The sequence below is a fragment of the Thermobia domestica genome, chromosome 1 (genome assembly GCF_964235325.1).
Source record: "Thermobia domestica chromosome 1, izTheDome1.hap1.1, whole genome shotgun sequence".
NCBI classification, from domain to species: domain Eukaryota; kingdom Metazoa; phylum Arthropoda; class Insecta; order Zygentoma; family Lepismatidae; genus Thermobia; species Thermobia domestica.
Window position 1 is genome coordinate 387,616,507 of NC_137454.1, and position 16,082 is coordinate 387,632,588.

Sequence of the window (16,082 nt, forward strand, 5' to 3'; positions counted from 1 at the left end):
TTTTCTGCTTTCTAGTACATTTGCTTACTAATCGTCTTAAAGCTATTGCTTGTAGGTTATTAAAATGTTCTTTCAACTCAACACGCAGGAATTCTTTAAATGCTAATCTTAAATCTGTGTAAATTAACACTCTGTGTATAATCGTGTCATTACGTTCTCATTTTTGTTTCAAATTAATAGTTGTATTTTCGCAGGTTTTGAGGTCGATATGATATGAATAACAATTTACTCTTGTGGGATGAGAAAACAGGTAATATATTTGATGTTTTATTTGCGGGAATTTTGCGGGAACATTTTCTTTGCACTGTGGGTTTGATCTGCTGTTGTTATCTGCAAGCTGTTTTTATTTACTTCACGCTTTGTTGTGCCTGTTACTTTATCGCAAACATTCTATTGGAAGAAGCTAAAGACCCACTCGGTTTCCAGTCCAAAATCTTTTTTGTGCTTGCAAATGTTTGAATTTTTTGGTATTCTTCACTGCCTGCTACTTTCATACGAAAAGTAAATAATAAGCATGCAGATATGGTCCTACCTGCTCAGGCCCGTATCCACGGGGAGCTTAGGGGGGCCGGACCCCACTAAATTTTCACTGCCCCCCTAAAAGTTTCACGGTAGGCTTGCAAATGAACTATAATATGGTTGGGTCGGGCTCCTCCTAACTTCTACCGGACCCCCCTACATATTTTTTGGGCTAGCTACGGGCCTGTGCCTGCTATGCTTATTTTTAATTCAATTATAAAAATCAATTGTATGTTTCCCAATACTCGATTAATTTTTTACTTCTTTTAATACAGTAATTTATTTTTATTTGTTGTTGGTAATTATTTTTAGGTAATTTTTAAAATTCACCTACTTCGGAAACAAATTATTGACAGTAGCATAAGTATGTGTTTTTCATGCACTCGGCTATCACAGGGAAGTGGGGAAGGGAGAAAGAAATAAAGAAAAGGAAAGAAGCGACCTGAAAGTTTTATGGTTAGGTGCCATGTTGGCACTTGGCTGGTGTGGATTAGAAAAAACCGAGGAAAATCTCAAACCCGGAACCGAATTTTGTGGGAGAAAGACAGCAGTTGCATGCAGGGAGTGTATTTAGGAATTTAGATACATCATCCTCCTGAAACAGAGGCGCTGTCAAAAGATTTGAAAGCTAGTAACTGGAAAAACTGCATATATTTATACATCTTGTATTATAAGCTTCATTCTATAGCTTGCCTGAAACCTCTATATAACTCAATTAAAAGTCATTCGCTCTTACTTTTTAAAAATACATTTCTGGCCAGTGTGGAAAAGGTTATGTTCATTTTGGTGCTGGGGGTGATGGGCCTTATGATCACTAAACAGTCTCGATTGCCGTGTTTACTCGCGTAATAGTCTCACTTTTTGTACCATTTTTAATGCGAAAATTCAACTGCGACTATTACGCGGGGAAAGTTGCCATTCAATAATCGCTACGATCAAAACAATTTCGAATTTTGATACATACAGCATTGTGTCAATATAAAAAAATAAAATATGCTAAAATATTAAAACTTGTAAAAATTAAACTCCTAACTTACTAATTCGTTGGAGACAAAAGAAAAGTCTTCTTGGTATTGACACAAAAGAACGATATGTTTACATAATCGGGAAACATGAATAACAACTACGTAACAGCACAAAGAAGAAACACACACGCACAAGAAGTGTGAGAAAGTCACTATTCACTCTTATCCGAAGTTTCATTTTCTGTCATATCTGCGTCTGACAAATCTGGGTAATTGTTCCACAGTGCATCTTCACTTCCGTCCAAAGCGTTGGATATGTCCGTCTTTCTGACACAATGTCAGATGACATCGAAGACCAACTTTGTACTATCCACTTAGATAAAACTTCGACAGATGGACGCCTTGTTTTGCCACTGGGTGTTTTCTCTTTGTTACTGGTGTTCGTATTCGCGCAAGATAAGCAGTTTCGAATAAAGTCTGGTTCACTGGACAAAAATCCCGCAGACTACGACTCAATGGCGTAACTAAATGCTTGGGGGCCTCCCTGCAAACAGCGTGGAGTGGGGCCCCTTCTCTACATCCCACTTCATGATTTGGGGCCCCCTGATGGCTTGAGGCCCCCGCAATGCGGGGTCTGCGTGGCCGTTATTTACGCCCCTGCTATGACTTCTATGCGGGGAAATATTTTTTGGCGAATGGTTTTACTTCAAACTTAAGGTTCGATTATTATGGGAGGGGGACTATTACCGAGTAAACACGGTAGTTCTTACATCTTTTACAATTAGAACTTAGACCTTGTAATTTTCACGTATCTCTTTATTCTAGCACAAAAGATAGGAAGGTAGAGAAGGGGTGCAAAGTATTACCCATTGTAACGCTATTGAAATATTAGCTACTTTGTACTAACAATAAAATGAGAGCAAATTATTGAGATAATATAAGGTAACTAAAAAAATTCTGTCGCTTTTTCACCCACCACCTTCGAACATCGATATATCTGGAAGACCAAAAACAGCAGCATCGGTGATCTTCTGCCAACGTTCTGGGAGGCCATGGATTCCATTGCATTACAACTTGGTGGTCCGTGATGCGAAAAAAGTGCATTTTGCACCTCTACTAGGGATTTGAACTGGCGTCCTCTAACGTGATTGTCCAAGGAATGGAACAGGTGATAAGCGGGTTGTGCAATGTCCGGGGAGTATGGTGGATACAATAGTGTTTCCCATCCAAGGCGTAGAATGGTGTCCCGGGTCATCCTAGTCATGTGGTAGATCAGCGTTGTTTTGTAATAGGAGGACCCCTTTGCGATTCAGAAGTGCTGGCTCCAAACTTTTAGTTTTCCTTGAACATGGCTCAACTGCTGAAAGTACACAGTTTCATTGATGCTCTGAGCAGCTGGTATCAGTTCCAGATGCACGATGCCGCGAGCAGTCCACTAAACATAGAAGACGACCTTATTCTAGTGGAGTGCTGGTTTCGGCTGTTTTCATGGGATGCTAACCAATAATGACGGCGCCGTGGAGCTTTGTACAGTACCCACTTCTCACCACGTGTCAACACCCAGTGCAGAAAGGCTCCTTCCTCGGAGAAGACAGCAAAGAAACACAGTAGTCTGCTCGCATTGCCTTCTGGCCCGGAGTCAAATCATGTGGGGCCCATCGACCTAACTTGTAGTGCTTCCCAAGTTGATGGAAGTGCTGCCGAAGGGTTTCTCTACTCACACTGATTTGTAGTGCCAGTTCCTTACATGTCTGGCCATTGTTGTCCTAAATTTTGCATGTAGAACTTCATTTTGAACATGTGTTGGTATTCTGGCACGTGGTGCGTCTTCGAGTATTTCATCACTGTGTTTAAATTTGTTAAACTACCGCTGTACTGTCCGCGTACTCACAGCACCCTCACCCAATTCCTGGTTTATATTCCGCCCCACTGCAGTGGTTTTTGACCCCAGTTTGAACTTGTAAGCATACACGCCCTTATTGTGCTCTGTGGAGGTCTCATGTTCACTCTGTCCTTACGCAAGTTCACTGTGTTACTCAACTGCCACAACCAGATAGTATGTTGGATGTACCCACATCAACAACTGACCTTCGCCTTATCTCCATTCGCATTTAACTCACGGTGTGAGAGCCAATTGAACACAGACCTCCACAAAAAGCGGCAAAATCACCACAATAGTTCCAAATTCCTTGCATAAAATAATCACACCATATGGAAGCACTCCCCTTCTTACAAGTACAAAGAATGGACACATATTTATTGAAACGTCGTTATGTTGTTAGCTTTAATATACCTCGAAAGTAGTAGAAAATGGATCGATCTGAGCCATAAGAGGCCAACTCAGGAGCCCTGGAAAATTGAGCATCGTGAATCGTCAACCCACGGTCTTTTACGACCTTCATTTTAGGGGTGAATTTGTTCCCTTTTATAAGCACTTTTCAGGGGGTGTACTCGTTCTCTTTTATGAGCACTTTTTAGGGGTGAACTCGTTCCCTTTTATGAGCATATTTTTCAACCCCTTAGCAGAAATTACGAACACATAGCAGAACATAAGACTACGTAACATAGTAGAAGAGATAATCTTTTAGGGGTGTACCCCTAAACATAGCACATAACACATAGCAGACATTTGACTACGAGGGTGTATTCGTTCTCTTTTATGATCACTTTTTCAACCCCTATCTTCCAACAGCATATTTAACATAGCACATATTACATAAGACTATATAACATAGCAGAAATTACGAACACATAGCAAATAATACATAAGACTCTGTAACATAGTAAGGGTGTACTCGTTCCCTTGTATGAGCATATTTTCCAATCCCTATTTTAACATAGCAGATAACACATCAGATTACGAACACATAGAAGATCAGATAACACATAGCAGAACTAGTAAAAAAGTATGGCATATTTTCCCACCCCTATTTTAACATAGCAGAAGTTACACTGAGACTATGAACACACAGCAGAGCAGATAATACATAGCACAGCTAATAAAAGAGTATGGCTCATTTTTCAACCCTTATTTTACCATAACAGAAATCACACAGAGACTACGAAACATAGCGAAGACCACCTCTATTTAAACATAGTCCATTTTAGGGGTGGACTCATTCTCTTTTATGAGCATATTTTCCAACATAGCAGAAATTATATAACACTTCGTTCCCTTTTATGAGCCCATTTTAGGGGTGTATTCGTTCTCTTGTATGAGCCTATTTTTCCACCCCTATTTGAACATAGTCCATTTTAGGGATGGACTCATTCTCTATTATGAGCATCGTTTCCAACCCCTATTCAAACATAGCAAAAAAACTAGAAAATAATGGGGATGTACTTGTTCCCTTTTAAACCCTTATTTCCCACAGAGGCTACGGACATAGCAAAGAGGGTGTACTCGTTCCAACATACAAATAATTCTTTTTACCTGGGTCTTATAGTTTATGTGGGATACGCCCTTTCTATGACAATTTTAACCAATTTGAATGAAACTCGGCATATGGGGGTTTTCGGACATGCTGATCACGAATATTATATTTATTTTTACCTGGGTCTTATAGTTTATGTGGGATACGCCCTTTGTATGACACTTAAAACTCAATCACTCGTAAACGAAGCAACATATTGAGGTGGTGTTTCCACATTTAGTAATTGGTCACCAGGTACTACATATCTCAAAATTAGTGGCCATCGAGGTCAAAGGTCAAAATACTTAAAACCCAATAACTCGAAAACGGATCCACATATTGAGATGGTGTTTCCACATTTAGTAATTAGTCATCAACTACTACCAGTTCCAAAAATAATGATCATCGAGGTCAAAGTTCACAATACTTAAAACCTAATAACTCGGAAACGAAGCAAAGAATTGAGGTGCTGTATCCAAATCTAGTAATAGGTCATCAACTAGTACATGTTAAAAAAGTTCTGCCCATCGAGGTCAAAGGTCAAAGTACTTAAAACTTAATAACTCGAAGACGGTGCCATATATTGAGATGGTGTTTCCTCATTTAGTAATTGGTCATCAACTACTAAAGGTTCTAAAAGTAATGACCATCGAGGTCAAAGGTCAAAATACTTAAAATCTAATAACTCGAAAACGGAGCCACATATTGAGATGGTGTTTCCACACCTTTTATGATCACTTTTCCAAACCCCTATTTTAACATAACGGAAATGACATAAGAATATGTAACATAGCAGAGCTAATACAAGAGTATGGTTTATTTTTCAACTCTTATTTTAACATAACAAAAATTACATAAGAATACGAACACATAGAAGAGCAGCTAACACATAAGAGTACGTAACATAGCAAGGGTGTATTCGTTCTCTTTTATGGTCACTTTTTCAACCCCTATTTGAACATTTTATCATAGCAGAGAATACATGGAGACTATGAACACATAGCATAGCAGATAATACATAAGACTACGAACACACAGCAGAGCAGAGAATACATAAGATTCATTCCCTTTTATGAGCATTTTTTAAGGGTGGACTCGTTCCCTTTTATGATCACTTTTTCAACCCCATAGCAGAGACGGATGTATTCATTTCCTTTTATGAGCATTTTTGGGGTGTACTCGGTCTCTTTTATGATCACTTTTCCAACCCCTATTTTACCATAGCAGAAATTACATAAGATTCATTTTTTTCAACCCCTATTTTAGCAGACAATAAATACCTATGTAACATAGCAAAGGGGGTGTACATAAGACTACGAATACACAACTGTATATTTTCAACCCCTATTTAAACATAGCAGTGGCTTATTTTCCAACCCTTATTTTAACATAGCAGAGGTAATAAAAGAGTATGGTTTATTTTCCAAAACCCTATTTTAAGATAGCACTTCGTTCCCTTTTATGATCCCATTTTAGGGGGTGTATTCACTTAATTGAATTATGACGCAACTTTAGTTTGTTAAATCTCACGTTCAAATATTTTATGAGTCTTACTTAGTGACGGGAGAGGCAATTTAAATTGTTCTCTGGATGACACAAAAATATACAAAATGTATCACCGCAAAGGTGTAAAATTCTGAGCTTTTCTTCTGATTGTTACAAAAATGAAATAGACCACTCAAATTTATTAGAGTAATACAAAATGGTATAAAAATACCTAGCTTGTTAGAATGGACCTTCTTCCTTTTTTCGTGCTTTTTCTGCTTGCTATAAAAGTGAATAGGTCAAACAAATTTGTTCCTTCGTTTATTTGAATAGCACAAAAAGGTATAGAAATTCTGAGCTTGGTCTTTCTTTGTATTTCTCTGGTTGGTACAGAAAGTAGAATTTGAGTAGTACAAAATGTACATAAATAGACCTACTCCGTTTTTTTAATTGCAAACAAAATTTATTCATTCTTCAATAGGTCACTCAAATTTAATAGCACTAAAAGGTATAAATTGACCTTCTTTCCTTAAGCCACTCAAATTTATTCTTTCGTTTGTTTGAGTTAGTTACAATGGTACTGAAATATTGAGCTAGTTAAAATGGAACTTCTTTGCTTTTCTTCTGCTTGGTACAAAAATAAATGAGCCACCCAAATTTATTCCTTCGTTTATTTGAGTAGCACAAAATGGTATAGAAATGGACCTTGGTACAAAACTAAATGAGACACCCAAATTTATTCCTTCGTTTATTTGATTAGTACAAAATGGTATAAAATTCTAAGTTAAAATGGTCGCTTCGCTTTCTTCGTTTATTTAAATAGCACAAAAAGATATAAAATGCTGAGTTAGTTAAAATGGCATTTCTCGTTGGTACCAAATTGAATAGGTTACTCAAATTTATTCTTTCGTTTATTTGAGCTAGTTAAAATGGCCCTTCGTGGTTGGTACAAAACTAAATTCGCTTTTTTTTGCTTAGTACATTTTTTTCATTTGTTGATTTGTGTAGCACAAAAATACTCAGCTAGTTAAAATGGGCCTTCTTTACTTTTCTTCTGATTGGTACAAAATTGAATAGATCACTCAAATTTATTCCTTCAATTATTTGAATAGGCCAAAAAGGTATAAAATGATCCTTCTTCGTCTTTTCTGGTCAGTACGAATTCTTTCCTTTTTTCTGCTTGGCACAAAACCTAATACTTTATCCAAATTTAGTTTTTTCATTTGTTTGAATGGCACAAAAGTACAGAAATTCTCTGCTAGTTAAAATGGTCTTTTTTCGCTTTTTCTGGTTAGTACAATTTTATTCTTTCGTTTATTTGAGTAGTACAAAATGGTACAAAATGATCCTTCTTCGGTTTTTATCTGGTTGCTACAAAATTAAATAGCTCACTCATATTTATGTCTTCGTTTATTAGACTAGTTTAAAATGATATAAAATTCGGAGCTAGTTAAAATGATCCTTTTTTGTTTTTTTTGGTTAATATAAATTTATTCCTTTGTTTGTTGAAATAATATAAAATGGTATAAAATACTCAGCTAGTTAAGATGATCCTGCTTCGGTTTTTCTCTGGTTGTTACTCACTCAAATGCATTACTTCGTTTAATTGAGTAGTTCAAAATTATATAAAATTTTGAGTTAGTTAAAATGGTCCTTTTTAGAGTTGACACAAATTATAAGTCACTCAAATTTATTCCTTTGTTAAAATGGTATCTCTTTGTTTTTCTCGGTGGTACAAATCTAAATACTCCATTGTTTATTTGAGAAGTAAAATTATATAAAATAGTCCTTCTTCGCCTTTTTTTAGACCACTCAGATTTATCCCTCCGTTTGTTTAAATAGTACCAAAGATATAAAATTCTGAGCCAGTTAAAATACAATTTCTCATGGGTACAAAATTGAATAGATCACTTAAATTTATTCTTTCGTATATTCAGCTAGTTTATTTTTTCTCGTTGGTATAAAAAGTAGAACATCGAAATTATTCTTTCGCTACAGAAATTATGAACTCGTTAAAATGATCCTTCATCGTTTTTTTCTGATTGATACAAAAATAGAACATTTCAGTAGTACAAAGTTACATAAATCTGAGCTAGTTAAAATTGTAATTTTTGCGTTTGTTTAAACAGTACATAATGATATAAAATTCTAAGATATTTGAAGTGGCTCTTCTTCACTTTTTCAGTTGGTACAAAAGAGAATAGACCTCCCAAATTTTATTCATTCTTCACTTCTTTTTTCTGGTTGGTACAAAACTAAATACTCTATCCAAATGTATTCCTTCGTTTATTTGAATGGCATAAAAGGTACAAAATTCTTATTTAGTTGAAATGCTATTCCTTTGCTTTTCCTCGGTGTATAAATTTATTCCTATGTTTATTTAAATAGTTAACATGATCCTCCTTCGGTCTTTTTTTTTTGTAGTTGGTACAAAAGTGAATACTTCTTCGTTTATTGGAGTAGTACAAAATGGTATAAAAGTCTGAGTTAGTTAAAATGGTCCTTCTTCGCTTTTTTCTGGTTAGTATAAATTTATTGATTCGTTTAATTAAAATGGGTTTTTTCGCTTTTCTTAGGTTAGTACAAATTTATTCCTTCGTTTATTTGAGTAGTACAAAATGGCATTCCTTGTTGGTACAATTTTGAATAGGCCACTCAAATTTATCTCTTTTTTTGTTTAAATCGTACAAGGTTATATGCCATTTTAACTAGCTGAGAATTTTTATATCTTTGGTTTCTTTCTTGTTAGTACAATAGCAAAGAAGCCACTCAAATTTATTCATTCTTCACTTTTTCCGCTTGGTACAAAACTGAATAAGTCACACAAATTTATCCGACACGCTGTTTACAAGTTATTAAGGCTTAAATATTTGACCTTTGACCTCGATAGTCAGTACTTTTTTTAACTTGTACTAGTTGATGACCTATTACTAGATTTGGAAACAATACCTCAATATGTGGATCCGTTTTCGAGTTATTGGGTTTTAAGTATTTTCACCTTTGACCTCGATGATCATTATTTTGGAACTTGTAGTAGTTGATAACCAATTACTAAATGTGGAAACCCCATCTCAATATGTGGCTCCGTTTCCGAGTTAGACCTTTGACCTCGACGGTCAGTACTTTTGGGTCGAATAGTAGTTGATGACCTATTGCTACATGTGGAAACAGCACCTCAGTATATGGCTGCGTTTTCGAGTTATTAGGTTTTAAGTGTCATACAAAGGGCGTATCCCACATAAACTATAAGACCCGGGTAGAAATAAATATAATATTCGTAATCAGCATGTACGAAAACCCCCATATGCCGAGTTTCATTCAAATTGGATAAAATTGTCATAGCAAGGGCGTATCCCACATAAACTATAAGACCTAGGTAAAAAAAAAATAAGTGTGGTATTCGTAATCAGCATGTCCGAAAACCCCTATATGCCGAGTTTCGTCCAAATTGGTTAAAATTGTCATAGAAAGGGCATATTCCACATAAACTATAAGACCCAGGTAAAAGTAAGTGTGGTATTCGTAATCAGCATGTTCGAAAACCCCCATATGCCGAGTTTCATCCAAATTGGTGAAAATTGTCATCGAAAGGGCGTATCCCACATAAACTATAAGACCCAGGTAAAATAAATATAATATTCGTAATCAGCATGGTCGAAAACCCCCATACGCCGAGTTTCATCCACATGCTCATGAAAGAGAATAACTACACCCCTGCTATGTTACATACGTATTCATTGTCTTCTAAAATAGGGGTTGAAAAAATGCTCATAAAAGGGTATGAATACACCCCCTAAAATGGGATCATAAAAGGGAACGAAGTGCTATCTTAAAATAGGGTTTTGGAAAATAAACCATACTCTTTTATTAGCTCTCCTATGTTAAAATAGGGGTTGGAAAATAAACCACTGCTATGTTTAAATAGGGGTGGAAAATATACAGTTGTGTATTCGTAGTCTTATGTACACCCCCTTTGCTACGTTACATAGGTATTCATTGTCTGCTAAAATAGGGGTTGAAAAAATGAATCTTATGTAATTTCTGCTATGGTAAAATAGGGGTTGGAAAAGTGATCATAAAAGAGACCGAGTACACCCCTAAAAATGCTCATAAAAGGAAATGAATACATCCGTCTCTGCTATGGGGTTGAAAAAGTGATCATAAAAGGGAACGAGTCCACCCTTAAAAAATGCTCATAAAAGGGAATGAATCTTATGTATTCTCTGCTCTGCTGTGTGTTCGTAGTCTTATGTATTATCTGCTATGCTATGTGTTCATAGTCTCCATGTATTCTCTGCTATGATAAAATGTTCAAATAGGGGTTGAAAAAGTGATCATAAAAGAGAACGAATACACCCTTGCTATGTTACGTACTCTTATGCGTTATCTGCTCTTCTATGTGTTCGTATTCTTATGTACTTTCTGTTATGTTAAAATAAGGGTTGGAAATAAACCATACTCTTGTATTAGCTCTGCTATGTTACACATTCTTATGTCATTTCTGTTATGTTAAAATAGGGGTTGGAAAAGTGATCATAAATGGGAACGAGTACACCCCTGCTATGTTACGTACTCTTATGTATTCTCTGCTCTGCTATGTGTTACGTAGTCTTATGTATTCTCTGTTCTGCTATGTGTTACGTAATTAAAATATGGGTTAGAAAATATGCTCATAAAAGGGAATGAGTTCACATGTGGAAATTTTTGGAACTTGTAGTAGTTGATGACTAATTACTAAATGTGGAAACACCATCTCAATATGTGGATCCGTTTTCGAGTTATTGGGTTTTAAGTATTTTGACCTTTGACCTCGATGGCCACTAATTTTGAGATATGTAGTACCTGGTGACCAATTACTAAATGTGGAAACACCACCTCAATATGTTGCTTCGTTTACGAGTGATTGAGTTTTAAGTGTCATACAAAGGGCGTATCCCACATAAACTATAAGACCCAGGTAAAAATAAATATAATATTCGTGATCAGCATGTCCGAAAACCCCCATATGCCGAGTTTCATTCAAATTGGTTAAAATTGTCATAGAAAGGGCGTATCCCACATAAACTATAAGACCCAGGTAAAAAGAATTATTTGCTATGTTGGAACGAGTACACCCTCTTTGCTATGTCCGTAGCCTCTGTGGGAAATAAGGGTTTAAAAGGGAACAAGTACATCCCCATTATTTTCTAGTTTTTTGCTATGTTTGAATAGGGGTTGGAAACGATGCTCATAAAAGAGAATGAGTCCATCCCTAAAATGGACTATGTTCAAATAGGGGTGGAAAAATAGGCTCATACAAGAGAACGAATACACCCCTAAAATGGGCTCATAAAAGGGAACGAAGTGTTATATAATTTCTGCTATGTTGGAAAATATGCTCATAAAAGAGAATGAGTCCACCCCTAAAATGGACTATGTTTAAATAGAGGTGGTCTTCGCTATGTTTCGTAGTCTCTGTGTGATTTCTGTTATGGTAAAATAAGGGTTGAAAAATGAGCCATACTCTTTTATTAGCTGTGCTATGTATTATCTGCTCTGCTGTGTGTTCATATTCTCAGTGTAATTTCTGCTATGTTAAAATAGGGGTGGGAAAATATACCATACTCTTTTACTAGTTCTGCTACGTGTTATCTGCTCGTCTATGTGTTCGTAATCTTATGTGTTACCTGCTATGTTAAAATAGGGCTAGGAAAATATGCTCATAAAAGGGAACAAATACACCCCTAAAATGGAGGTCGTAAAAGACCGTGGGTCGACGGTTCGAGGTGCTCGATTTCCCAGGGGCTCCTGAGTTGGCCTCTTATGGCTCAGATCGATCCATTTTCTACTACTCTCGAACAATGCATATATCACTCTTTACGGTGTTTACATAGCATGAATATGATCTTTACAATCAATTCAGAGGGGAAACAGGCTTTGAACTTATAACCAGTCAAATTCCATTTCGTAGCTTTTTTTATCTGCGGGAATATATCAAAGCCACGCGTTTTGACTTTGCATGGAGGAGGAAATCAAAGAAGGATGCCTTTCTAGCTACAAAAGAAGATCCTGTCATTGTTATAAAATCCTGAGCATATTTTAGATAGCTATCAAATGTAAGAAAATTATATTTTTTAATTTGCACGTTATTATCCTAACAAGTAAAACTAAAAGTGAACATAAGTTATAGTATTAATAAGAAAGTAGATTTGGATGAATTTTGAAATGTGTATAATAAATAGTTTCAATAATGTAGCCAAATTCAAGTTAGAGAGGTGACCACCATACATAGTAATAAGTAATACATATCTTACGGGAAAATGAAAGTTCTATAAGAATGGGTTAAACTTACCTAAGTGGCCAAATTAGGAAAGTGATCAAATCAACAGGTTTCACTTTATTGCTTCAACTAACAAAATAGTTTAAAATATATGTTTTTTACGTAGAATATTAAAATTGAATTTCAAAACATATTTCCTCTTTACTTTAGTTTGAGGCGAAGCGGATTTTGGAAGACTATTAGAAATGCCATCGGGGTTGGATGTGTGTTTCTATTTATTCATAAAAACAAAGAATTTACCTACATGGTGCTCGACAGGATTCTAACTTCTGTTGAGATAATTGCTATGAGCGCAGCCGTTCCACGTTACATACCATTGACTTTCAAGTAAGTGTTTATTTATTTATTTATATGAAATATATTTAAATGTAATTATAAATATAATAACGAGGTAAATATATGAATATTGTATAATTGTATAGTTTTAAAATATGTATTAATAGTTTCTTTCGTTCAAAGGAATTTTTCAGCTCCAATTTTATTGTTAAGCATTTTACTACATTGTAATTTATCTTTAATACAGTATTTGTAACGGGGTTGGAAGTTCAAATATGTTCCATAAACGCATTCGTCCCGTGCAAAGAAAGGGGATTTTAGCTACTATTCTGTAATTTATGTAGCCGTACACTTCACATTAAAGAAAATTTTCCTCACACAAGAAATAATAATTTCCACGTATTGGAGCATGTTGTGTTTTTCTTCGTACTTTAACATCTAATTGCAAAGGTAAACGTTAAAGTCCCTATATTTTTCTTTGTATTTTCTAATTTCCATATCCTTTTACTTTAAGAATGTGATGTAGCCAATTAAAATAAATTAGAAGTTTTTATCTAAAAGCCTTAGAAGTGCCCGTTCTTCGCATGGAAAGAATATGAGTTACTGAAAACAAAACCGACAACTTGAGTGGTATAGAGCCTCCGATTTCTTTTCTAGAAGCGAAATTTTCGGAAACGCTACAACGCATGTTCGCTCATTCCTCATCATAAACGAGTCCTAACATTGGACATTTTCTGACTAAAGAAACTGACTATACAAATTGACCCAATACCCTCTGTAAGACTGGAATTTTAGATAACTCTTAAACAATTGTTCGGTTCTTTATAATTAAAGAGTTTATGCACTGAATTTTAAACCTCTAACTTCAATGAATACAAACAATGGACGTATTATGAATATATTAGAACAGTGGTTCTCAACCCAATTCTTATCAAGACCTCCATTTTATCACATCCTCTTGTCAGCAACCCCCTTATAATTTCTGGTTTCTAATAAGCTTTATGAGATTTTTAAAATACCTTTTGCGGAGATTTCACAATATTCATTTATTTCTATAATAGTAGAATCCATTTATTGTATCTAGTGAATACACTAACTTCCCTAAAAGCGAATCCATTAAAACCAAATTTCGTCAGCTCATTCATATTACAAATATCGAATCCCATCCGTCATACGCCTTCAAAATGGAGGTCGTTGGAAATTTTTAAAACTTCATAAGTTCCTTAATTTTGGCTCATTTGATGCAACATAAAGTGATTTCTAATTGTGGTTAAATAAACTTGGACAATTGTTAAAAAGTAATTGAGTATTTTAAATAACTTGATAATGTTGGTCACGTAGATTGAACTGGACTTTGCCGTACTAATGAAATCACACCATGCACAAATATCTCATTAGCTTTCAATTTTAATTGTATTCCAATTTGCAAGATTTATTGCATTTGCATTTTTCTGCTATTTCAATGTGCAATTCTCATTAGTTTGCAATTCTTATTGATATCTCATTCATTTGAATGGATTTTTAAACAACTCTGCACCTGTTGAAAATGTTTGCCAGACTTTTTTTTTTTCCTAACAGCATGTATCAAAATTAAACTATGCTTATCAGGACAAAATTCAAAATAACATTTAAAAATATTTTCCATTATTAGATTCTAATCATGTTTATCTTTTGGTTTATTTTCACGACCCCCATGAAACACTCTCACGACCTCCCCTAGGGGTCACGATCCCCAGGTTGAGAAACTCTGTATTAGAATATTGCAGAACTGATTCCTTTTGGTCCTTTAAAGGTGAAATTTTTGAAAGCAGTGAAACACGAATTCATCGATTTGTAATTAAGAATTTTTAATATTACATTTCCAACTGTTAACTTTAATGAATGTTTACATTGGAACCTATTGGAAAACGACTCCGAAATTTAATATTATTTGGAAATTTAAAAAGAGTTGAAACATGTATTGTTATTTTTATTAAAACGTTTATATATATATATATATATATATATATATATATATATATATATATATATATATATATATATATATATATATATATATATATATATATATATATATATAGCAAGTTTCATCCCAAGAATCGAATCCCAGTAGAACGCGAAAGGTGCAACTTGGTTTACATAAAATTTTCAACATTGGTATAAAATTGGTTAATATTTTTTACCGCCACAAAAGGGGCTAAAAAGTGAAGAAATAAATATAATATAATAGTATTTAATGGATGTCGAAAATGTAACAACAATTTCCTAATAAAATGCAAAAGTATTTTTACGCTGCATAAATTACCTTTAAAAATCTCCACTTTAGTCAGTTGATAACTTCTATTGCTGCAATGTGTTCAAAAAATTTTATCAATAACGGATGTCAGCTTTGTAGCTTAGTAACTTGAATGAAATGATCAGGGAAAAGAACTGAGTAAACTAGTTTTAGGATTTACAGCTAAATCGGGATCTAATTGACTATACTCCGAAATGAAACAAGGTCTTAGAAAACAGAAAATAAGACAAGAGGTCGAATGTAAAAGAAGGAGAGCAAAAGGCAATAGCTTTATAGAAGGTTCTCAATCCAATGTATCTTTCTATATAAGGTTGACTCCTTGGGACGCTTTGGGTAGCTCTATGTCCTGGTGTTGGATCTTGATACTTGAATGGGTCTGGCAGAACGACAGCTCGTGGAGTTAGTAGGGTCATTTGTTCAAAGACGGCACCCCTAAGGATTTCGTTCCTGAATAACAAGAATATATAAATTTTGAAGAAAAGGCAATTTAATGATTAACACTATTGTTATTTAGGATATCGGAAAATACAGGTTTTATCCACTAACTAGACATGCTGGCTACACAATAAATGAAAATAACAGATATAGAAACTAGGCCGATTTTACAAACATGTGTCAAAGTCGGCCTACCGTTAAATGGTTGGTTGTGCAAAGATGGACCCCTTAAATTGTATTCCGATATATGTTTAAAAAAAAACTAAATGCAATAAACATATGAAAAATAAAACTTCAGCATGTGTATTCCATATTCCACCTACCTCACTATAAACCATTACTAATCACCACAAACAGCATATTTCAACCTGGAC

At 34.9% G+C, this 16,082-nt stretch overlaps 1 protein-coding gene across 1 annotated transcript in view; it reads left to right on the forward strand.

The window, feature by feature from the left end:
- Positions 1-12,963, forward strand: part of LOC145668370 (uncharacterized) — a 38,073-nt gene extending 25,110 nt beyond the window's left edge. Inside the window, exons 5-6 of the mRNA XM_081736152.1 lie at positions 195-250; positions 12,852-12,963. Of these exons, the coding sequence (XP_081592278.1) occupies positions 195-201 (7 nt within the window). The 3' untranslated portion in view covers positions 202-250; positions 12,852-12,963. The remainder of the gene's footprint in view (positions 1-194; positions 251-12,851) is intronic.
- Positions 12,964-16,082: the final 3,119 nt, after the last annotated feature.